Genomic DNA, 27,161 nt, shown 5'->3' on the forward strand with positions numbered 1-27,161 from the left:
ATTGAATACGTTATTTAATTAGTCAAACTAAAACAATTGATGAACAACTAAGATTTGATCAATTCCGTCAAAAAATATAATTCTTTGCATGAAAGCTTTACTCTAACTTAATTAAACTCAATGCTCAAAAACTCAAACTCGATAGTTATTTATCTTCGGATACAACACTAATTATGAGTAAGATTTTTTTTACGAATAAGACAAATGAAAGAGGTTAGATTAGTATCCCCAAGGAATATTAATTTATTGCTTTATTTTTGGCATTAAAATGCTACAAATTTACTCAAAAGTGTTAAACACTTGTAAATATAGAGAGATATAAACATAGGTACATACATATTTCAGAATGAGTCATAAAATGTCCGTATCAGCATAAAAATGGGGGGTATTAAAAATGATAAAATATATAGAACACGCGTTTTAAGGGAAATCAAATGAATTTGGGTATTAAAGTAATAATAAATTTATTATTATTATTTAATTGTCATTTGTTTATTTACTTATGCACGTATGTATAATTATAATTTAACTATTAATTCATAAGGTTTGCGTTTTGGCCAAATACTAGTAACTAAAATAATAATCTGAATGATGGAGTAATATTTATAGAGTTACGACTTTTGTTGAGATAGAGTTGAGTTCAAGGAAGGAAAGAAAAATAACAGTTGGTACAAGTATCAGTTCTATCATTAGTGTTTATTATTTATTGTCAATAACAAATAGCTCATAGAATGAAACAGAGGAACCGGATAGAAATTGCGGGTGTGCTCACTCACCTCAACAAAAGTCGCAGCCATAGTAATATTCAAAGCATTAGTACCACCCATTAAATTACTAGCGCTTTCACTCACTACCCTATTGTTGAGAGCGCTTCTTCGCTTTTTTTTTTCGAATAAATAAATAAGTGATCTCCTGTTATTACTCAATCAAGCGATTATTTGATGTTTTCCCTAATTTTTTAGAAAATACAGTTCTCACATGGTTAATAAAAATACAAGGTTACACCGTCATGTAATTGGGCTTGCCATAATTTTCAATTTAATGTATCGTACCGACTGCTGGGGAAAACAGACAGATTTTGACAGCATAGAGTTTAACTGCGGTACTCTAACAGATAAATTAATAAAGCTACACTTGGTAACACTTAGACTCTTTGACATCACATTTAAAAAGCGTGGTGGAAGTCAATATCAGTTGGAAAAGTGTTATGGTATAATGTTGTATTTCTTTTAACCTTGATTTTCCTTAAATTTTAAAGAGCAATTTTTTCGTACATCTAAAATTGTGAGAGCTCTCTCGCTTATTAATCTTGAGCACTGCTCACTAATGCTTTGGTAATATTTATTTAAGACTATATATTTATAACTAAGAGAATTTGTCGAATTCTGTGTGATTTTTTGAGTTGGATGGTGTTTGAGGTCGCTTAACGTCCTTTAAAATGTTTTTCAACTCTGTGGAATGAAAGGAATGCCTTCGTATTTTGTGAAAATACTGATTTCTTCCGTCACTGGGTTGTGCAAACGGAAGTGATCTTCTGAGTCTTTTATCTTCACTGAGTCTCTGTCTTGAGGAGGTACAGTCGAATGAGGAGGATATCCAAAAAATGGAAGTGGATGACTGCATTGCCACAACGGAGGAGGCAAATGAGGACGACGTATCCGCAACTTCATTTAACTCGGCTCCTTTGGATTCATGCTCCAACCTACTTGGGAATTCAGAGCATTTCCTATTATTTTGAACAAATACTGAGATACAACAGCAGTAACTTCTTCTACGGCAAATAAAGTCTATTGCAAGGTTACCCGTATTTTTAAGGGATTTTCGAATCGTGTTTGAGATTTCTTCCCTTAGCTTTGTTGAGGTGAATAGCAAGACTGTAGGATGGATTAGGAATTCGGAATATACGATCATATCACATAGTAATATAGCTACTGGATGTAGAAACCATCCATGAAGACCTATGACCAACATTGTGGGTACATATAGAAGAAAGTGACTCATTGTGATGAGGAAAGAGGTGAGTGCTGCATGCTCCAGTCCTCTGTAGTCTAAAACTGTAGTGGTTGACGATCTATTGGAATGGGCTTGTTTCTTTTTGAGGTAAAAAAGTACTCCAATGTAACTTGTTACCATGCTAAAAAGTACCAAGCAGTAGATTGAGAATATTGTGATAAAAAATTCAATTGGCAGCTCCGGAATGCAAAGCACAACTGCAGGTTCATATGAGGAATGAAAGATCCCTGTAACTAACCCAGCAATGCTGAAAGATAGTATCCAGGAGATCAATACTAATATTGAAATAGCTTTTACAGGTAGTAATGGATATTTTCCTGAAATATATAAAATAAATCATTATAATATCAACTTTTTATTTAAATATTAATGGATTTGAAGATTTGGAATTATTTAAATACATATTTTCCATAAAATATAATTACGAGTTGCTCTCGTATAGATGTGCATATTGTAGTGCTGTAATTTGGCCTTAAAACCAGTTAAAAAAATAATTTTTTTTGACCCATATAATTTGCCCTCTCTGTCGGTTCTACGAACAAGTTTGTTTTCACTTAAAACTTCCGTATGAACCTACTAAAATGATGTTATACAGAGTTTTGAATGGATTTTTGCTATTTTTGAAAAAAAAATGTAAACAAATTATGCTTCAATTTATGAATCATGCTTTTAGATTTTACCGAATTATATAATATATTTAAACTAATACTCAGGACATTTGTGAAGTTGGGGGTACGTTCCAGGGTGTCATTACATAAATGATGTAAAATCTATAGAAAAGAATATTTCAAGATTACAAAAATGGGGATAGGGGACATTACGGCGCCCACGACTCAGAATTATGGTTAATGTATTACAAAAATATTTTTAGTCTGAGACAGATTAAATAATGATCAACACATTGAGAACTACTAAAGTTCGAGACATGATCTGAAACTGGCGGTCCCAACTAAAATACCGGTTAAATCCGATCCAGAAAGAATAATTTAAAATTGGTAAAAATGAATTTCGAACCTGCTCATCCGGAACTTGAGTAAAGTTAATTTTTAGGAAAAAAAGTTATACTCATCTTTATGATACTACTTTTTACTTAAATTACTAAGTTCAAAATGAGTTGAAATGACTCATAGATATGTGATTATAAACTGGTAAAAAACAGCAAAGTATAGATATATTGAATTAGCAAAAGGTAAAATGAAGTTGATATTATAATGTTTTGTCCCTATTGGAAGACATGATGCTAAAACTCTATCAATTTTTAGCATGCCGAAGAGAGCCAAATGTTGAAACCATACTGTGACATTCACAACACTATTGATCGCACAGACAGTTGAGCCAAAATCCCAAACTCCTTTAATTGTTGCAGCCAGAGGTATGGGTAGTACACAAATTGCACCGACAAGATCCACAATGCAGAGATTTTTAATTAGAATAAAATTCACACTTTTCATTTTTAAATCATTTAAGCAAACATTGTGAATGACTGCCAAATTTGCTACCACAGCAAAAAGGATAATGAGGATAATAAAAGTAGCTTGAAGCTCTTGGTTGAGTAGGTAAACTTCTCCAACATCATAATTTAAGTTAAGTATGTCGGATATTAAGGAATCCTCAACAGTGATATTGGTGGCACTGTTATTCGGCATGGTGAGTCGCTAATGATATAAGACTACTAAATCTTTGTTCATCTGAAATTTAAAAAAATCTAGATTAGTAAATATCAAAAAAATGTTTACTAATTATTTTAAATAATTATTCACATTTAAATAATTTTAATTGAAATTAAAAAATCAAAAACAGATGTTTAACACCTTATACATTTTTTATATTACTATAAGGAATATGGAAGTTATTTTATATTAAGTCAATTATTGTAATTGTAGTGTTAAATAACGTTAGAACATTTGCAAACAATGATTAAACCTCATTTAAAAAAAACCCTCAGGTGTTTGATCTGCTTTAAGTAAGGAAAATTCATAATACCTTTTCAATCATTAACTATTTCAATTTTTATATCAAAATCCAGAAACATTTGATAGACTAATATTGCTACAAGGGTATTTTCGTAAATTTCTCGTAAAATTTGTTTTTCTCATACGATTTAATGTTATTTTCAGTTTTTTAGCTAACAAACATACATGGGTGGAACATGGGATTCAATCAGTGGATAAATCAGCATTATTAAAAAAATATATCATTATATAAAAGTAAGACTTTTGCTGCTTTCGGAAAAAATCGTCCTATCTGGACACCACTTCTAATTAATTTTTTTTTTACATGGGATGACCAAATCTTTTGACGGACATGTCTTCGTTTTACGTACTGTACTGAGTATTAAGAAAAAATTATATATTAAGAAATAACTTAATAATAAAAAATTACTTACAAAATCTAAAACATATTTTCTAAAAAAAAAAATAATCAAAATATATTTTTTTATTTTTTTGAAAATGGATTAATGTTAAAATAGTAACGAAGATTTAAAACAGTGTGTGATAGGCTGATGAGATTTGTTTGATTACATAAAAGCTTTATTCCCAGCAAAATGCAACTTTTGAACTTCAAAGATTAACCACAGATGACGTTACTTTATTATTTTTTTTCTCATCACGTACGCAATTTTTTCTACTCTTCACAAAATTAGTTTACTCCTTAAATTTCATTAATAAATTTTAAGTTCAATTATTTCTCGTGTTGACAACTATATTTCGAAAAAAGTGGATCATATGAGCATCGTTTTGCCCCTTGATTTATAGTCTTTTTTTTTTTTTTTTTTTTAAATCAAAGACATTGATCTAACCATGTATTTTTTGGGAATCAAAATATGGCTAATAATTACCTTAGATTTACCAACCTTTCAATTATTTGAGTACACAATTTCAAGGTAATAGCTTTAATTAGTTATAAACTTCAGGGAGAAAAAGATATTGACGAGTTAATGAAAATTAATTACGAAGTGTATAAATATTGGCTAGAATAGGGCTTTCATAAATTACCATATTTCATTAACAACATATTTTTACCAGTTAAAAATTTATATATGTTTTATTTCATAAATAAGGGCTTCTGTTTCAGAAGTAATCAAACCATGTATTGATTGAGTTACATTTTGTTTTTTGTTATTTGTCCCATTACATATTAATGATGTCACATTTAAGATTTTCTCATTGATTCAAAGCTTTATGTTACATAAATTTGTAATTTATTTCAAGATCTACATATTTTTTGTAATGTTTTTAAAAGATAAAATATTCACAAATATTTGCTTTGTTGTGACTAATCTTAGGTCACGTCTGCGTTAATTAGTCACGCTTCTAAAGACAAAAAAAAAGAAGTATACATGTATGTATAACATTTACATATCTAATAAGTGGAAACTGGAATCCAATAATATATTATTGCCCTACCCAAACAAGGATGAAAGGCGTGTTATCACATTTATCCTGCGTGTGCACGTATGTATCTACAAACACGATAGATGTGGTAATCCAACTAAAGTATTGATAACAGTTATTTTTATAAAAGTATTTAAATATATCCTTGGACAGTTTTTTAGATATTTGAGCTGCATTAGAGGAAACTGGAGTACTCTGAGGATTAAACTTTCTTGCAATGCAGAAAATTATTGAAATTCAAAATTAAATAAATGTATTGGAAGAAACTATGTCCACCATACTTCATTACAAAAGTTGTTAAAAGAGTTCAGGGTGAAAACTGACAATTGAAAGGGGCTTAATAGTTGTAAAAGCACTATTCTGATTCATTTTTTTCTATAAAATAACAATTATTCAGTTTTGAATTTTAATAATCGATTGACATGGAAGGAAATATTAGCACTTTTCTCTTAACAACCCTACAAATAACGTAGAGGATTGACTGACAAAAGAAATTAATGGACATTTATTTGTAGAAGTATTTATCAATTCAGTTAATTTTATAAAATAATAATTATTCAATTTGAGTCAAAGTTTTGGCTTGATTTTTAATTGGAATAATAAGTTAACAATTAAAGAAAACATGAATGGTTCATAAACAATTAAATGTCGTCTTCATATCTCACAATGCCCAAATATTTAACTCCTATGACAATATTTAAAAATACTATTTATCTTCATTAGCAATAATTGAGCCAAACAATGAGAAAATAAGGTCTTTCATTCAAAATTGCCTCATGATATCATTCTGAGACGGTCTAATATACATTCTTAAAACATAGAAAGGAAGAAGGTCCTTTTATTAATATATTTTTTTAATACTTCCAATTGACAAGAGAAACAAATATTTCTACTTACAATTATAAGGGAATATGTATACGTATAAACTACTAGATCAAGGCTACTCAATTGGTGGCCCACGGTACCATATGGGTTTTGTAAGGGTTGTAGTGAGACTATAGAGGGAGAAAAAAGAGTTACTTAACTGATTTTAAGCTTAAATTACGGAATACCAGGGCATAGGCCAATATTCAATATTATGTTATCTATTTTAAGATTAATATTTTTTTTTTAAAGTAATGAAGGACACTACGAGAATGGAGTAAATTGATAAATTTTTTATATATGCCCAAAGATCTATTGAAAAAAGCCGAAACGACCAGATGGTTTGTATGTAAGAGAACTGGTAACGTGGGCTTGAGTCTGTATTTTGAAAACTTGAGTTTCGAAATCAAGAACTCGAGACTGGACAGGAACCAAAAGGAACTTTACAATGACTTGAAACCATGTTTTTAACAAATTTTCTCACTATCATTTCTATTTTTTCATTAGATATAAAGAAGGTACATTTCAAATTATATTTTATAGGTAAAAACTCAATTCATGTCAAAATGAGTAGGAAAATATTAAAGATTAATTATATCCTACTGAAAAAATTAAAGCTTAGTTGTGGCCATTATTTTTGATTTATTGGGATTCATTTATATTGGACTTAAGAAAAGTGTTAAGACTCAAATCAACCAATAAGTAATTAAGGATTTGAAGTAAGCTAGAAATAAATCCATGGGCTCGAACTGGATTGGGTGAAAATATTTAAAGACTTGGACTTGTGAGCTAAGACTTATGATTCGCAAAATAAGGTATTTACCCCCATTTCTTGCCATTGGACGTATTTGTTACAGCCCGTACTTTATTATAGAAAATGGGGCCCCACAATGTAAATTTTTTTAAAACAATTCAAGATGTATTTTTAAAGAAACGTCATCCAAATAAATCATGTTTAAAAAAAAAGTTCATTTTTGTACAATAAAAAGAGCGACCAAAGATTTTATTGTTCCTAGACCATAGGATCTTAAAATGACTTTTAAGGAAGGAATAAGCAGTCTCCACAGAAGTCTAAAGCCATTGATTTTGCTTTATTACAGTCTGAAGCATTAATTCCTGGAATGCTTACATCCTATGAGCCAATATACCCTTACGAACATAGAGCAATTTTTATGGCATCTACTGCTAGATATACCACCCTTTCTTTGAAAATCCCCAATGCTGATGACACGTCTTGGATCCAGGTGGCAAAAGAAGTAAAATTCTATCCATCGGTATCACATAAGAAGCTACTAAAGTCAATCCTCATAAGTTTTAGAATTTCTAACCCGTACTCTTGATTTCTAGAATTTATTTTGGTTTCAATTATTTTTATATATGTAGTTACAATTATTAATGTGTTTTATTTATGATGTTTTTTCTTATTATTATTGATGTTGCTTGATTTTTTTTTTTAAATTTTAGATCAATGACACTTAACTTCCCCCCCCCCCACTAGAATACACTGCTTGCTTGAAATAGGCCATATTGTGATTTATTTTTCAACTGTCCTCTTTGATAGAAATTTTTGACAGTTCTTATAGGAAGCAATAACTTTAAACTTTCATGTTTATCTATGTATATTTATTTACGTAATTGCTTTTTACATATAAAAGGAACAGTGAATAATATATATATATATACTTCTTTTTAAAAAAATGCCACGTATTTATATTTTCAATAATAATAATAAAATAGGTTTGAAATTATTTTTTATAATAGAATAAAATATAATTAAAATGAAAGAAAAGGGAATTCATCTTTGCCCTTGGCTCAGCTTAAAGTAAAACCAGCCTTGCCTTTGATACAAAGCCAGAAATTTGATGGTAATTCGCCTACCTAATTCAATAGCTCATACAAATCACAATTTGACAACTGCATTAATAGAGACAAATTGTTTATCATCAAGCTGTCAAATATTAAAGGAGATCGAATCTACAAATGTGCATTTATTCGTGTGTACTGCATTGCAATAACAGTACACCCCCTTCTTAAATACGTGAAACTTTCTACATAAATAAGAAAACAATTTTATTTTTGTATGATTATGGCTTGTGAACATATTACCTAACATAGTTAGGTAATGATATGGACAATCCACCAAAATCAAACATGGGACATAATTAGAGCTATAAATTCAAAGTACTTTCGGTATGTAAAAACCCCCCAAAAACTGAGGTGGTAATCCTTACAATTTGAAAAATGTTTGAAGAAGAAAAGCTTAGCTGTTATGACGTTTTATTAGACTAGGTACAAGCAGATAAAAGATTAAGGTAATGAACACAAATCTAATTGTGCATCAAGGAAGGACATAGACAAGCATTACTACATTTTCAATCTTCAATTCTACTCTGAATCCAACAAGGATTTACACTTATAAGCAGTGATGACCGAAAATCAACAATGTAACCCTAACAATTTGGAGAATGTATTGGAGGAGAGCTGCTTAGCTGCCATTACGTTTCATTAGATTAGTTACAAGCAGTTTTTATAAAGGAAAAGGGGTAAAATGAAATATATAAGACCGTAGGCAAGAATTACTTTGACGTAGATACTCAATTTCACTCTGAGACCAACAAGGACTTAAAATTATAACTGCATAACAAATTTCTATCTTTTATGAGCATGCAAATGTTCCAAATTATCAGTGTTACTCTTTGTCATTCATGAGCCCTCCTACTCGTGGTTACTTTAAACGTAGATATTATCTTCTCAATAATTAAATAATTATAATGACATCTTTGGAAAACGCTATTTAGATTGCCAACTTCAAAAAATCACTCAAGTGAGAAAATTCTTAGGGTTTACAACTCTGTACATAATTTTCCTATATTTTTTTGATTGCTGATTGTTGATTTTTGATATATATAGTATAAACTTTCGTCAAGAAAAGTTTTTTTATTTCTATCCGGAAAAATTTTCCCAGTTTTCCCAGCTACTAAATGTTATTTTCTTATTTTAGATTCAAAAACATTATTATTCTATATTAATACATATTCATTCCAAAAAAATCATGTTTTTCATAATTAAGTCATGCTACTACAAATTTTGGTTCCGCACTCTATATATATTTAAAAAAGGGCTATAAAGTTGGTACTTAAAATAAATGGAATAGTGCATGCGTTTAAGAATACTTTATTCTCAAAACTAAAGCACTCCTATGTTCATCACCTCATATTCATTTATTTTCTTCAAGCTGTTATTCTTTAACCGCTTGTTCTTAAGGTGAGAACATATTTGCATCAAGTGACTATGTGTGAGTGTGTTCATAAAAAAACCCAGAGTGAGATTGAATATTTCTTGGGATCTCCTATGTTATTAAATCAAAGTTTGTCCGTTAGTTGACACCTAATAATTCGGGGCATTGCTGAGTACTACCCCTGGCGTTTGATATAATCCGAATGATGTGGAACAGATCTTAGACCTCAAACTTCGGCAAAGTCAAAAAGCAGGGGGTGTGGGGAAATATTAAGTCGAAAACAGGACAGCCTAATGTACAGCATAGGAACAAATAATAATAGTACATAATTGATATACTTTCTCAGACATCGCACACGTAATAGCCCGGACAAGGTTGCATACACATACATTATACTTACATATCATTGTAACTATTGCAGTAAAAAACAACAACTTTATCCTGCATTATAAATATAGTCATGTTCTTCTTATACATACAAATAATTAAAGCCATGTACAAGATTTATAGGAAAACAATCTTATGATTAAGTAATATATATGTACCATTCTTTTCTTAATAATTATAATTTATGTAGCTTCACAATTTATTCTAATATAATATGTGTTGCCTCAAGATGAACACAATATTGAACAAAAATCCCAATTTAATATTTTACTTCATATTTATACATTCAGGCCAATATTTTTTAGACACGTTTGAGTCAATTATAGACTTTGAATTCAAATTTATGGTAGGAATGAAGATACTCAAAAAGAAAAAAAAATTAACCATAGTCTAGAACGTTTATTTGATTTGAGAGATATATATTGACCTTGATATGCCCTTTTAAACAAAAATCTATCTGTTTCCCATTCTTTTACTATAACGATCAATTTTGACATTTTTTAATTGTAATTAATTTTTAGCACTTCCAAAGGGGTTACAGGAATAATTTGTTATTAGAAATGGAGGAGAAATCGTTGAAGAATACAAATGTAATCCACACTCAATTTTGAGGAATATCATTCCCTTTTGCTTGTACCCTAGCCCCTACAGTGATTTTTAATTTTTATTAAAAATGACTATTTATTTGTGAGCCACAGGGTTTCTGTAGACATTTGAATAAAGAGTGTTCAAATAATTTTTGTTTAAAAAATTGATTATTTTATAATTTCATTGTTTCTAAAATGTAAAAAAATACGAAGATAATTTTTGACTTATAAAAAATAAAGTTACTTTGAAGTTTGTGAGTTTTAAGGGACAATATTATATCATCACCAGAAGAAAATTATCGTAAAAAGAGTTTTATTGTAAATTTCCCAAACTCAACGAACCAGATGATTACTAAGACTACAAGCCCTCAGTTATCCCAATAACATTCCTCAAAATATTAGAGTGTCAATAGTCTGAATTAGGTTTTTATGTTATTAAAATCACACAACCTCGACCATCAATTTAAATAATTTGAAGAATCTTTGTTTAAATGTCTACCAAAATCCCTTGACTAACAAAGATAAATCCATTTTTGTAGAGTGTCAATAGTCTGAATTATTATATGATTCAAATCACGCAACTTTTGCTATAAATTAATCCAAATTAGAAATCGATATTTAAGAGCTTCTGTAATAGATTTTTCCAAACAAATATATTCTAACAATCTTTGTTTAAATGCTTACTAAAATCTCTTGACTCCCAAAGAAAACCCCATTTAAAAAACAAGGAGCCCCCTAATGCCCCCTCCCCTCCCTCTTTCTTATAACTGTCCCTTAGGTACACTTAATTAACACTTTCTCCCATGTGTATGTATATTAGATAGAAAATCAATGGCTTATAGAAAGCAAGTATTAAGAAACAAATAGTAAGGGAAGCTGGGCATAGTTGCAACACTTTTTGTTTTCCCCTCAAATACTCCGAGATGGCCTAACATAACATAGTAAGTAATTTTTCAAAAATTGTATCGAAATGTGACTCGTCAAATGTTGCAGCTATTTCTGTAGCCATGGGCGGTTGCAACAGTTCAACAAAAGAAGAAGTTTGTGTTTAAAAAAATTAGCATAAATGAGCGTTTTCCCTACTTTTTTTACATAAGAGTACCTTTCAAAAGTTCATAAATATCTTAAGGCACCTAACTGTAAAATATGATTAAAAATGGCAGTCCATAGGCTAAATGTCCTGTTTATGTAGACGAGACAGCAATGAGCAGAGTCATAATACGAACTGTAAATAACTTCGACCATTAAAAACTCAAGTTTACAAACTTAATTGACTAACCAAGTGATACAATGACAAAAAGAACCCAACAATATGACCATGAGAACTACAATAAAGTGCATAGAATTGGCTGAGGCTTAATTTCACAGTCAATCATGTCCAGTTTTTTATGTGGCTTTTCTTTTTAGAAAACAATCTCTGATGATTTTACTTGTTCCTTTCTATTTTTAAAATCAAATTTATTCACGCAGTTAAAGGATAAAAAAACTGCAGTCACACTGACCCTGATGGCTATTGACATGACACGTTATTGACAATTAGTACTTTTTACGTTCAATTTTATTTATTGATTTATCTCAAATGAGTTTAAAATTTATTCTTTTATATGTAATAAGAATTGAAATGTCATATTATTTTTTAAATGTCAAAATGTACTTTTTTTCTTCAGAAAACCTTTACACGATCAAGGAACATCAATTTTGAGAAATGCTGGTCTAAATAATAATTTTTGAAGAACAAATAACCTGCATTTTTAAAATGTTGAATAATTAAACTTCTGTATATTTTAGTCGATTAAGATATAATAAGATTTATATAATAAACAACTAATGAGTATGATGGATTGGATGAATTAAATCTTAAAAATCTTTACAATCTTGACTAAAAACAAGCTTAACATGAGGTTCAAATATATAAAAGAATAATGAAGAATAAGACATACGAGGAAAATTGAAACTGTTCCCTTTGTACTAAGAGTTATGATATTTCAAGTTTCTCCTCTATGAGTGATATTTGAAATTTGATTAAATTATATCAACTTGTCAATAGTTTTAGTGATATAAGTAACAGTAGAAATTAGTCAAAAACTGACTGATACTAAGATACAAAAAAATACTTTTTCTCCTAAAAATTAGTTATTACTCAATATCTGAAAGAAAAGTACTTGTGTTTTTTTCACAATAATCTTCATTATATTAAATAGATGGGATGACATTTTGTGAATGTGGCTTTTTGATGTTTGAGAAAAAAGAATTGATACAATGGTGCCCGGTCACCCCTATTTATACGTGTTAGTTTTTTAAGATCAATAAATTATGTAAAATTGCTTATGAACATAAATAAGGATAATTATTTGCATACATATAATTAAGATTTTATAGGAGTTACTCCTATGTATATCATTTCATTAGTGTTGAGTCGGCTTAGGTTTATCACTAAAATTACTCAAATGTTTTGAGTTTTGGGGTGCTAAGTTGTTTTTCAATCAATCACAATTTTTAATGTGATTCTTCTAATATCTGAGGAGACAGACTACACATTTACCAGGGTTTTGTATTGAATGGTACAATCTTACACTTACTTAAAATATCAACTTATTAGTTTAGTTGTAAATCATAAGCATTTTTGAAAATGAAAAAAAAAAAATTAACATGGTAGTTGAAGATTGTTTTGGGGAAGAGCAGCTTAGCTGTCATGACGGTCCACAAAATTAGCTTCAAGCAGCTATGAGAAGAAGGAGATAAACTTAATTTACACACCGTATACTGGGTGTAGAAAAAGTACAGAGACCTGCTTCAATGCGGTCATTAAAATACTCATAATTGATCAGGAGGATGTTGTACATAGAAAATTTTATTTAATAATAATTTTTACTATAACAATGCACATTAATTATGAATCTGCCCACTATCAGCCTCAATGACAGCCTCCAACTGCCCCTGGAAACCCCTTGTATACATTGATAACGTAGTTCCTTTTCATGATCCTCCACTGCTGATTAACAGAGGTCTTCAGAGTATCAATATTCTGGTGGTGGAATTAGCAGGCCTTCCTTTCAATTTGCCACGAAATGGAGTAATCCAGTGGATTCAAATCTGGGCTTTGAGGTCGCCAAAGGTTCTTGGACCAGAAGTTTATGTTGCTACCCATCCACTCTTGCACACTATTAGCAGCATGGGAAAGAGGCCCATCCTGCTAAAATACGTACGTGGCCTTGTTGGACTTCTTCGTGGTCTTGGTGATCTATGAGACCACATTTACCTTGAATACCATCAAGTAGTCGGCTGGAGGAAACCAGTATCCAACAGGAAACCAAGTTGGATGCATTTTTTCACCAGTTAATGTCCCAACCCCCAACACAGTCACAGAGGCCAGAAGTTTGGTCTTAGTGACTATCCTGATGATGTCATCAGCCTTGTCAAAGCATATCACCCGATCATTTTGCTAGTTGTAGAAGGTGTCAACCAATTGTCAAAGATTGTCCCTATCAGCCAAACGATTTTTGACACGATATACTTTGACCTTGCTGACGTATAAGGTCTTCATGATGTCTGAGGTGGTCATCCCAGTGCGGATTAAATTACCTATGATGGCTCTTCTTGACTCCATTGCAACATGTTCATCATTTTTCTTTAAAAATAATCGGAACATTAGGATTATTTCTATAACATCTATTCAAAATTGTATTTTTAGAAGACCTCATTAGTTTTTCTACAGCCGGAATAGCAAGGACATACTGTAGGAATGACTCCAATGGTGATCCTCAACTCAGTTCTGAGCTCAATAGGGACTGACAATTATAATTCCCACAGAAATCTTCAGTGATACTCTGCGTTGTTCATGAGCACGCCCATTAGTGGTGAAACTTTATATTTAAATGTTATCTAACAAATTCTGCAATAATGATAACAGCTTCCATTAATAAATACCACTGTTCAGGTTAAAACTAACAACAACCCATCACATTTAAGAATCCATAGGATTGACAACTGTACGCATTAGTGCTCAGAAAGAAAAAAAACAAAAATCTTAATTTTCCTTCTTTCTTTTTTCCTTTTCTAATTAATTGACTTGATTCGGTTCGACTCGACTCCAGTTGACAGGACTCTAACTTTTTTCTGCATAAATACTAATAAGTTACAAAAAAATTTATTCATTAAATTCGATAATAGCATTTTTTGAAAAAGGATATTAAAAGCAATTCTAATAACAGAAATTCTAATAAATATGTACATATGTAGCCAAAAGAAACGTCAATTAAAATTACCTAATTAAATACATTGACATAAGTTTTAATCACAAAAGTCCACTTTAATGTTACTTGACTTAATATTGCTGATATACATCAGGGGCGTCCTGGGGGGCTGGAGGGATTGTAGCGCCCTCCCCCAAATCAAGGAATTTTTGCTTTTTACAAAAAAAAAAAAAAATGTATTAGATAAAAAAATTTACACATTCTAATTTACGCGGATTTAATTGTACTTTTCATTAACATTTTTTTCGAATTACTTTAAATTATGAAAACTAAAAACTATTCATTAACATTTATACAAACTTACCCGTAGTTACAAATCCGGAGGGATCACAGTTTAAAAAATAAATTATTGTTAAATACATGAATCTAGTATGTGGTCACAATTTTGGAGTTTTATTATAATATCATAAATATATATATTTATATTTCACTTGAGAAGGCTACGGTTGCATAATTACAACACTGCTAAGAGCACTTAATGTTGAGGAAAATATTTATATCATATTTTATGAATTTTTCCTCACATAAATATGATTTGGAATAAAAATGTAATATTTTGTCAAATTTTAATCATTCAAATATCCCTACTCTGTTCAAATTTAACTTATCTTATGTTAAACTTTTTTTTTCAGCGTTCTTATTATATATATTTTTTAATTTAATAACAAATGATGTATTTATTAATAAAAACATATCTTATTATTGATTTTGCTTCTTCTGAACAATTTTAAAATGTACAGATAGGACATTATTATTAGGATAGAACAACAACGATATGACAAAACCAAATTATTATTAAAGTTATTAAATTGTTTTTTATACTTATAACTCGTAGTATTTTTTCTCTTCAAATGACTATATTTATTTGAATTAATGATGACTTGGTACAAAGCAATAATACATCTTTTGATTCAATATTTTTTTTTTTTTCAATTTTTGTAATAATAAACTTCCTTATTTTTCAGTTTGGATTTGAAACTACGATTAAAAACTTTAATGGAGTTCTCACATTTAAAGAAATATTATAGAGTCAAAGTTGACAATCTTTTTGAGTTATAAGAAAAAGTTTCTAACGTTTATTCCTTCAAAAAAAGTAACATAAAAGGTTCAAACCCAGTTGGTAAATACATAGTCAAATGTCCCTCAAATATTGTCTTTCATTAAAGAGTATAGAATATTGTGTGTAGATTTTCAACAAAAGAAAAATAGGGAGGAAATACCGTTCCTACAGATAAAAACTGAAACAAACATGGCAATTGCCTTTGGTAAAAGTAACGTTTATATAACTCAATGTATGTCTATCATCATTTCCAAAGTCTATTTCGAGAAAAGGTGGATAAAATAGGGTTCATATCTATGATATTTCTGGAGGAAATAACTTTTAAAGAAAGTTATTTTGTAAAAGTACCGCGTAGAAAATCATCCCATTTGATATAGCTTTCTAAATATATACATATATACTTGATTGAATTTCGGTAGAGAAAGCCATCCACAAACATATTCCTATAAAATTTATGTATCCCTTCTTAAAGCCCTAATATGAGAGTGTAAGGATTTTGTGAACACTTTTACAATACAAAGTTTTAATCGATTTTCTTACCTTCATTAATAAAAATAACTTCATATAATATTGTTTTTATTATTATTCCAAGGTCAACAAAAAAGTACTATTTTACATTAAAAGAAGTTTGAAAATAACCTTTTAATATTAAGAAAAAGAATGTCTATACAATTAGTAATGTAATCATTTTTTTGTTGGAGAATTATTTTTGTAAAAAAATTAGTCGGTCCAAAAAAAATATGTACAATCTAACAACTTATAAATAGTTCAATCCCTCTCAATCTCAAACTATACTGATAATATTTTCTGTACATAATGTTAAAATATTTACTATTTCTACAGGGTGCAGCTCATTAAGTGACAGTAAATTTATAGCCTTCATTATAGATTATCTATTGGCCACACATTTAAAAAAAATTGAAACCAATCAAAGTGCTTGTTCTAGAGCTTTTAAAGGGTGGGAAACGCTGCTTTAGCATTAAAGATGCCAAAGTAACAACATCAAAGACAAAGTGTCTTTGATTTACTCTGCGAACTTGTCGATTTTAAGACAATGAAGGAGGTCTTCGGCGTCTAGGGAATCACAATTTTTCGGATACAACAGTATTAACGGGCTAGAAAAGGGGAAGATAAGATTGTTAAACGTGGTCCTAGTGGGAAATTTAATCCTTGCTTGAATAATTTGGATGAAATTATCACAAAATGGGTGGATTTTGATCCAATGGTTTTCATACGGGTAAGGGGCCTTCATTGATTTGGAAGAAATAACCCGTGCTTCACATAGCTTCAGGTCTCGTTTTGTCAAATCTAAGGCAGCAGAAGGACAAAAACTTAATTTTTAATTATTTATGTATACACTTAAAATATATATTAATAAAATTTTCTATAATTATTAAAAATTAATTACAGTATTTCTAAGTTTTATTTTATTTTTCTGTCAATTTATGAACTTTATATTAATAAACGCCAAGAATGTTTGTATCACAAACGGAATGATTATTAATACATATTATAATTCGTCAATATTCATGAAAAAATATTAAATGTCATTCAAGGTATGAATTTTTCTGTTTCTAGGCAACAAAATTATAACAGCAATTTCCACTACGACATTTCCGAAAATTAACAAATTATTTACTTAAAATCTGTATCAATTCAATAGAATACGATCAATAAGGCAGGCAGTGCTAGTTTTGAACTTTCAAAAGTTGACTCTCTGGACTGGATAAAATTATGTAAGAATTTGAACATAAAAAAAAATACTTTTTTAAAATAAAAAGCCCGAACACCAGATCTAATAAAGAAAGGTCGTTAGAAAAAAATGGGGAAAAAGTGAAATATTTTTACAAAAACAAATTTAAAATAAAAGAAAAAATTATAAAAGCACCACACAGGTCCTAATCCTGTCGAAACCGTCCCTGTGTCTTCTCTATCTGAACAGAACTGGGAACTCCAATTTGAGACTGCAATACAGATTTGAACTTAAAATTTGCGCCCTTCTATAATTACTGTATATCGAACAATTCAAGCTTGAATTGGAATTGAAGTTAATTAAAGTTCGAGAACATATTTCATTTAACTATTATTATTTTTTTGAGTATCATGCACCATGTTGATGCTTTTCAACTTTATTTCAAAATGGATGATGGCTGAATCAAAACTCTCACTCAAGACGCGGATATGAGTAGCATTTAAATCTTATTCAACATTAACCTTAGACTTAAATTGATTTCAAAATTAGAAAATTCAGACTGGAGTTAGAATCAAGACTTGATACTAAAAACAACCTTCATCTTCATCATTACAAATGTAAGCTAGAACTATTTTTCTTTCAATTGAATATAAAATATATTATGTTGTGAATAAGTAATTTCGTACTTCCATCCTTTTTTTAAAATAAGTATATCTTCTTTATTATTGGTCACATTGGATCATACGATAAGGTGGTCTAAAGGACTGATTGTAAACAAAAATACTTTTTTACATTATTTCACTTTGCCGGTTATAGTGCGTAGAGGATGGATGTCTCAAATGAAGAAATTTGCCATATTTTACATTTTTACTACCAGAAGAGGAAAAACACATCGAAAGTGACCAAGAAAATTTGTAATATATACAGGGTCGATACTCTTTCGATCCGTATTAAACAACAGTGGCTCGAGAGATTTTCCCGCCCCGCTCAATTCTGCCATCTACTGTAAACTACTCGACCGTTTGAAGCTGGCAATCGAACAAAAGCGGTCAGAATTGGTGAACAGGAGACATCAAAACGACGCGAGGTAGAACACATCTTTGATAACGTGCGCTCTGGGAGCTCAGATGGAAAGTTCTTATACATAAGAGTATTATGAAGTTGGACTCTCGTTAATAACAAGCTATCCAACAGAACAGTTCATACTTGGGTTAAATTGGATAATTCTAACACTTCCTATAAAGCATCAAAATAAAGCCAAAAATACGAAATTACTTTTGCCCAAACCTATTATATTTTGTATTCATCAACAAATTATTCTACGTAATCCTTTGGAGGCCCTGAAAATTGAATTTAAAGTAGCAAAAACTATTCATCACAATTAAAAAATTAAACATTAATTGATTTTAAACTTAAAGAACTAAATTGGAGCCAAATTAAGTATTTTATATCAAATGAAGGTTCTAAAGTGTAGTTTACATTCTTGAGTATCTCAACTCAACAGTATGTACATTTCTTCTTTTCTTGATTTTTGTTCAAGATTGTTTTTGTGTTAAATCACCGGAATTATTAGTATTTAAGCGCAATAGTAAAGTAATAATATAATATATCTATGATTGAATATTAACTTTGAGGATAAATAAATCATAACCACGACTCACAAACTCGGGTCGCCCTTAAAGTAGGCTTATGAAAACTTCAAATTCAACTAAGACTCTAAGTTTAAAGACTCACAACTCACGTGGGACTTGGTATACCTCTACTACAGAGATACCTATTGGGGTAATGACGCATTTAAAATAATGATATACTAAATGGGTATTGGAGGCGGTTCTAGGAGCACCATTACGCCATATACAAATCATCATGTCGATGACGTAATAAGCAAAATTGTATTTATAAAGCAAAGCAAGTTGAAATTATTTTTTTTTAAACGTCATTAAATTTCTGTGTTCATCTTCTCTTAGACTAAACATTGCATATGAGTTACCCTTCACGGGATTTTTTTATATTTTTAGTTGAATAGTTCTAAAAATAATAATTTTGGTATCGTGGGACCAGGGTCATTGCCACGGAGAGTGAGCATGTCATTTCTTATAAATGATTGCTTAAGTCAGAATAGTTGGATTAACAGTCGGAAAAATTGAATTTTTTTATGAAATTGGTGGAGGACAAATCTAAATACCGTTCCTACAAATTTGAAAAAATAAAACTTACCGTTTAAAAAAAAAATGGAATTTTATAAACCTAAAGAAATATTACTTTTCACAAATTAACATCATTAGATGAAATAGGAACAAAATATAAGATTTTTTTTTCCAAAAACACCCATATCAATCGATAAATATAACAAGAAAGGCCAACAAATTTTGGGGGAAAAAAAGAAAAGGCCCACTTTTATTTATTCTTAAAAGAAGCCATTTCATATTAGTGTAAGAAAATATGAGATTTTAATCAGAATACTTTAGAAACTCAATAGCCCCCCAAAAAAATCCTAGCGAAGGCACTGCCTGGGACTCGATCTACATTACTATAAGCAGAACTTAGAATTGCAAAAAATGGCTTATGAATATTTTTGTTTCTTATTGTATGTATAATTAGTTGAAATGTTTTATAAATATATCACACGTTTTATGCTAATTTGAATGTTTTCTTACAATAAAATAGTATGATACTTTGTATGGCTTTCATTAGTTGGACTTTTGATTTGCATACATATGTATGTATGAAAAGCTATGTAATTTAATAATAATGATTTTAAAAGAATTTTAACAAATTTCAAACACCTTGAAAAAATAAGATTAAATGAATAAAAAATAATGTTTAAAAAATTTATTTTCCCCGTTGATTAATTCAAGATGAAGTAAGTTATTAGATAAAAAGAAAAGATTTATGTACTTAGCATTTAATTTATTGAAAATAATTTTGATTTACCATGAAATAAATATAATACACTATGTTTTTAAGTATAGTTGAGTTAGGCAATTAAGCAAACTTTTTGGTATATTACATAGCTTGTAGAAGTGATTTGAGTTTTTAGCGCAAGCCAACTTATTTCCCACCTACTTTTTGAAATCAAACACTGAACACTTAACCAAATAACTTTATTTAACTATTAAAATAACGACAAATAAACATTATATAAAACAAAAAGTGTTTAAAAATTAAAACAATAATTGAGTTTCATAAGAAAATTAATCAACATGAAAAATGTTACTCCGAGTTTGAAAATAAGTAAAGGCTCAGGATTTGGTGTATTGGTCTGATTGTGCTAATTCTCTATTGAAGTAAGCAGAATGATGTCAATATATTTTCAAAAATTAGAAAAGTATTTACTTAGGGTTAGATAATGCATAGAGTTGTAAAAAATACAATCTGTCTGTATGCTTAAAACACGAAAATAAACATGGTAACTCTGGCAATTTGAAGAATGTTTAGGGTTAGAGCAGCTTAGCTGTTATGACGGTTAATTAAATTAGTTGCGAGTTTCATAAATACACAGAGTCGCGGTTACACTTTATTAACTAATTAGATATTATTTCCTCAAAAATTGAAGAATAATGATAGCAGCAAAAAAAGCTGCTCATATTTTCAAAAAACACAAAAGCACAACTTGAAGAACGCCGATTTAGCCCATGTGCCAACTAGTTCCGCTTTCTCCCTAAATCTATAGCCTTTTTAATGAGACTTGGAACAGCCATTTTCATCAAAATTAGAGTATTTATACTCATGTAAATCTAGGTATTTACATTTATTTGACTATAAATGAAGCCATTTCATCACAAATAACTAATGCGTTTTTAAAAACTACATATGACATATATAATAAATAAAAAGTTCTGTTAATTGGGAATGTCGGCATTTATTTTAAATTAATCATTTCTTAAAAACAAAAGTACATTTATAAAAGATATCATTTTTTTAATTCATGTTACTCATTCCTACCTTGTAAATAGGCACAACATATGAATGCATGGACGAAATTGTGGGAGCTTTTACTAACAAACTTAGTAAAATAAAATTTAATTTCAATTTTGTTCTATATGTAGTTTATTGGTTAAATAAGAGGAAAAAGTATAAAACTTTTGTGAGGCAAGTTGCATTGCTGAAGGCAAAAATGTGTAAAGTAAAAAATTTATTTTTATCTTCTAAGCAATTGGATTTAGTAACATGATTGGATAGGCAAATACAGTCTTTATTTATATTATTCCGACCATTGTTGGAGATAACGGCGTCATTGCAAACAACTAATCAATTTTGTAATTTGTGTGAATCATGTGTATCAAACACCATTTTTAAAACATACATCTGTTTAGGAGAAATATTAAGATAAAGTAGGGTTCCTAAGACTTATGTGTCAACCCATATAATACATATGTACTTTTATCCCAAATTACATAAAATGTACTCGTACATATTCTCCCTCTCATTCATTTCGAACTCTTTTTTGCGGTTTACGTGATGAAAAGTGAAAAAAACTAAAGGCTCTTTTACTTTGTGATTTGATTGTCATATAAGAAACCCCATTATTTATTTTATTAAAACTTTGATGCAGTAACACTGCATCTAAAAAAATAAACCAAATATGTATGCATATATATTAATTCTTATTTATGTTTATATTAATGCAATAAACTTTGACTGGGTGATTTTTAACTATTAACTAAATGAGTTCACGAGAGTTGTTTATGTATGTATATGTGTTGGATTTCAAAAAAATTGTTCGTTATTGGTTACACAAAAATGGAATCTGTATCTTTTTCATTTAAAATTCGACCCATACTATAGATAAATTATGGTGACGTCACGTGTGTTTCATAATATGTAATAACAATCTATGTACTTTGTATTTAAATTCGTTTTCCATTCTTCTTCTTCTTTTTTAAATTAAAGATACATTTAAAGCAACTTTTTTTTCTTTTGCATTTGAAATAAAATGTCGAAAGTGAAGGTTATAAATATATTCTCAACTTCATATCCCAGTGATGTCATTAAAATAACTGCTTTCTATTTCTACTACCCAGACTATATTATATATACACAGGAGAAAACTGGTCCATGGTCTCAACCGAAATATAGGTCCCAATTGGTCTAGAAAAAAGAATCATTTAATACCGAATCGAGGGAAAAACCAGTCACGGAACATATTTTGACACTATTATATCTTGTAAGTTCCTTATAAATATAATGTTACATACTTAGAGTTTGGGTTGATAATTCTAGGTAATTTTTTGCTTGAGCTATCATCATTACTCTTCAATTGTTGAGGAGTATAAATTGTTACCATGAGGGTTTGTGGTCATGAATGATGGAGATAAATGCTGAAATTTATGGGGGAGCTATAAGTGTAAATCCCTGTTGAAATCAGAGCATAATTGAGGATTGAATACGGAGTAATTCCTGCCTATGTCCTTGCTTGATACGGAGTAAGATTTGTGTTTATTTCCTTCATCACACAACTGCTCGTAGTTAATCTAATAGAACGTCATGACAGTTTAGCTTTTTTCCTTCTAAACATTCTTTAAATTGTCAGAATTACCATCTTAATTTTCGTTTTCTACTTTTTACGCATCGAAAATACTTACAATATACAACCTTACTTATAAGTACGGCGTTACATACTTATGTATGTATGTGTCATATGTGAGTCCTTCCCTTTGACCAAAAGGAGTATGTAATGATTCCAAGACATTATATACATTTATGTGTATAAAAAACAACAACATACAACATGCTCTAGTAGAATGAGAGGAGGAAGAATTTGAGTGCTTTTCTTTCTTTCAATAGACAAACTTTCTATTTCTTCACTGCTACTATTATATATACTATGAATATTAAAAGGATATATTTTGTATACACTCATACATACACTGAGTGTGAGAGGTAATTTTACGCCCAGAAAAATATTATCTTAAGGGGAAAAGAAAGTACAATCAGCAGACAAATGAACTTTTCTTTCACCCCTAAGTTTAGACTGTTAGGAATCAGGGGTAAAAAATGAGTGTATAACGAGCAAAAAGGTAATAATATATGCCTGATCTTGTGGATGCTAACATTTTATTGATCTTCACTGTGGACCAGGTCTTAAACGCAAGGTGCAAATGACAGATTTACGGCAAGAGCATATTAAGAAGTTAAGGGGTATATCAGAATAAAGCAACTAAAGCATCTGCTCAAGTCATGTGTCTCGAGGTCGTAGCGTCGGATGATAGAAAGATGCACCCATATTTATTCATGTACGAGGAAAAATTTATTGCTGAGGCCTACTACAAGATTTTAAGTTGGAAAGTCTTGCTGAGGTTGAAGGCTAATTATCACGAGGGAAATTATGTATGGTGCTTCACCTCATGCACCTCTCACGTTCCAAAAGTTTACTTAGAAAACTTTACCTCTTTCTGGAGCAAGTCCTATTGGCACCATCCTCACCTGATCTCAAAACACTGCAATATAGTGTGATGAGGGCTTTAGAGACCAAGGTTATTAATACCTCTCATTGTAATGTGAAAAAGAAGAATGCTGCTGCCTTCTTCGTGGAGCACTGGAACCAAATGCCCAAGCAGTGTTAAATTCGTATTATTTCGTCACATTTTTTTAAATTATATTTCTTTCCGTCTTAGTCATAATTAATCTCGTCTTTTATTTTGTCAAGAAGAGAAAATATTTGTTTAGTCAGACGAAACATTCAAAAAAATTGTTTCGTTTCGTCTAGTAAACGTCATGCAACAAAAAAAAACAACAACGTTGACTTATACATTTTGTCTGATCTTAGCTGACAAAATTACCATTATGTCCTAGGAGTCAATCCAGAAGACCTGTGCAAGGTTTCCTTCTCGTCTTGAGAATGTAATTGTTTCCAAGGGATGCCACATTGAGTAATGATGCTAGTCATTACATAGATATTTTTTTTTGTTTTTTTCAGTAAAAAAATACTTCTATTTATATATTCCACACAAAATGATTAAATTTTGGAAAATTTGCTTCTTCACCCAGTATATGGAGACCCATCCCCCCTCTCCCCTTGTTCTAGCGAATACTATATTATGTGTATGTATGCTGACTTTGTCTTAGAACTATGTACAATATTGTAGAATATACATACATTTGTACGTACAACTCTTTTTATGACTCTATGTCCCATTTTTCAAAATTCTACATACTTTCATGAATAAAAGTTACAAATGAGTGCCCAATTATGACGTTAGCAGATATCCTTTTGTATGCATGTAGTCATTTGTATATGGGACAGAGCCTTGTAATTGTGCATCATATGTATGTACTCGTATCTATGACTTTACATAGTTCAATCAACTCTTTAAAATATTATAGAGGGAATTCTTTCAAACAGGATTTTTTATTCATAATATATAGGATCTTTTGACATCCTGAGTTATAAATGATACAGATATACCAAGAGTCCTACCTGTATGCTAAAAAAAAAAGAAATTGAAAATTAACCTGATTATCCTGACAATTCGAGGAGCTGAGCCTTCATTAAGGTTTTATTGGATTAACTCTAAGCAACTATGAGAGGGGGAGACAGGAAATAAACACAAATCCCACTCCATATCTAGCAAATACATAGGGATGACTTTAGACTTAAATGATCTTTCCTCAAAAATAAATAATAATGATAACATTTTAGGGAGAAAAACACTGTCCAAGTTGCAAATATAAAAGTATTGCTCACACTTTAAGTCTACTGTACCATTAATAATATTTTTTTTCTATCCCCAGTTAGAAACTATATAGCAATACCCCATTTACTACTGAGTTCCTCAGTCAAGGAATATTCTATTCATGAAGCATGCATTCTTTTTCTCACTTCCTTGTTTTTGACCAACTAGCAGCAGAGGTGGAAAAAAGTTTTTCCCTGCAAGTCGAGTCTCAAGTCATTGAATATTTATATCGAGTCCTCAAATTTCCCTTGAGTTAATTTCAAGTACATAATTCTAATATAAGGCCAATAGTGTTAAGACTTTTTTTGAGTATAGTATGATCTAGCTTTCGTGTCCAAGTTGAGTAGCAAGTCTTACCTATCAAGTCAAGTCGCCAGTGTTTACACATATTTACTGTTTTTTAATTTTATAATATACACCTTTTTGGATGACCTTTTTCTAATCAAAGGTAAAAGATATATTCTTTTTTGTCCGAAATTAAATATTCAAAATTTTGACAACAAAATGTTGTAGTTTTATAAGAACCCCTGTTCTTTACACGAAATACTAAATTTTTTGGTTACATTATATCAAATTTTCACACTGACATCTCATCTCCCCCCACCCCTCAGAACGGTTCTTTTTATTTAACAATCGAAAAGAAAACAATAATTTCTAGCTGTATTCGTTTATAATGACGTCACTAGGCTAAAAATCCATTTTTTTTAAATCCTTAGTAATGTATAAGAATCCCATAAAGAATATTTCGTATAATATACTTCATCAATATTCAGTACGATTTAATTTCAAATATATTCCCAATTTCTTACACATTGACGTCATTAGAATACTATTCCATTTTCTACTGCCTAGACTTTATTATATAGACTTTTATTTAAAGATCATTTTTAGTTATAAAATCTCCAATTTATATACACTTGAAAGAATCAAATTTTAGTTGGTAGTAATCATGGTTTTAGATTTACACGATTAATCCGTAACCCCAATTACCCTGATATTTTGGGACCATAACTATACAGATATCTTTGGTTTATTGTTAACATATTAATTGTCATTTATAATTAGTAGATAAATAATTAGATATTCAGTAAAGTGAAATGATTATATATGGAAAGCGAGTATATATGTTGGTTCTAACCAAAAATATTGCTTTTTCAAAGTGCATATTTAACTCAATTAAAAAAGCAGAAAAAATGAATACATGAGTCCATGGATGATTTTTAATGATTTAATGTTGTTCATAATTAAATTTTAGACACATTTGGTCTATTAAATTAATAATTTTACATGTTTTCGTGTATTATGTTTAATAAAATATATTTCTCCCAAACTCATAAATTAAGAAATTCATATTCGTATATTATATATATGAAGGGTTGCCAATATTTTGCATAAAATGTGTTATAAGAGGCAAAATAAGCTTCATTCAAACTTCATATTACCCTCATCTTGTGAAATTATGCTCATAGTAAGGTATAAAATGCTCCCTGATGCTCATAAAGATGTAAGGCGTCAATCTTAATCAATGTATGGGCCATGTTTTTGTGCAAGTGTCGTTAGTGGGCCATCCCTTGAGCTAGATGGCTATAATGGGAAATATATGAAGGAAAAACAAGATAAAAAAAATCTTTAAAAAATCCTCAAATTCATAGTTTTTTAATGTATATATTGTTTAAAATAATGTGTAGTTATATTAAACCTTAAATTCATACAGTATATTTAAGTTACTTCTATACAAAGTCGATTATAAAGTTTTTAAAAAAGAGGTTTTTTAATGCAAAAGTTGCTCTTATCTGGATTTACATTATTTATATGGTGAATCAATTAGAAATGGCATAAAGCTCCAATATTGTAAGTCCAAAGTCTTTGGTATTGAGTCTCAAGTCATGCTCACATCTACAAATCATAACCCTAAATAATATTTTAATTGAGTCCAGTTCGAGATCCCAGATATCCTTCGAGTTCATTTCAATTCCATATTTATTTATTGTTCGA

General features: G+C 29.8%; 1 protein-coding gene across 1 annotated transcript in view; it reads right to left on the bottom strand.

The window, feature by feature from the left end:
- Positions 1 to 210: 210 nt before the first annotated feature.
- The window catches only part of LOC121114972 (uncharacterized), a 30,081-nt gene continuing 3,130 nt past the window's right edge, over positions 211 to 27,161 (bottom strand). The window contains exon 2 of the mRNA XM_071887365.1: positions 211 to 3,701. Within this exon, the coding sequence (XP_071743466.1) occupies positions 1,366 to 2,133 (768 nt within the window). The 5' untranslated portion in view covers positions 2,134 to 3,701 and the 3' untranslated portion in view covers positions 211 to 1,365. The remainder of the gene's footprint in view (positions 3,702 to 27,161) is intronic.

The sequence above is a fragment of the Lepeophtheirus salmonis genome, chromosome 3 (genome assembly GCF_016086655.4).
Source record: "Lepeophtheirus salmonis chromosome 3, UVic_Lsal_1.4, whole genome shotgun sequence".
Lineage (NCBI taxonomy): Eukaryota > Metazoa > Arthropoda > Copepoda > Siphonostomatoida > Caligidae > Lepeophtheirus > Lepeophtheirus salmonis.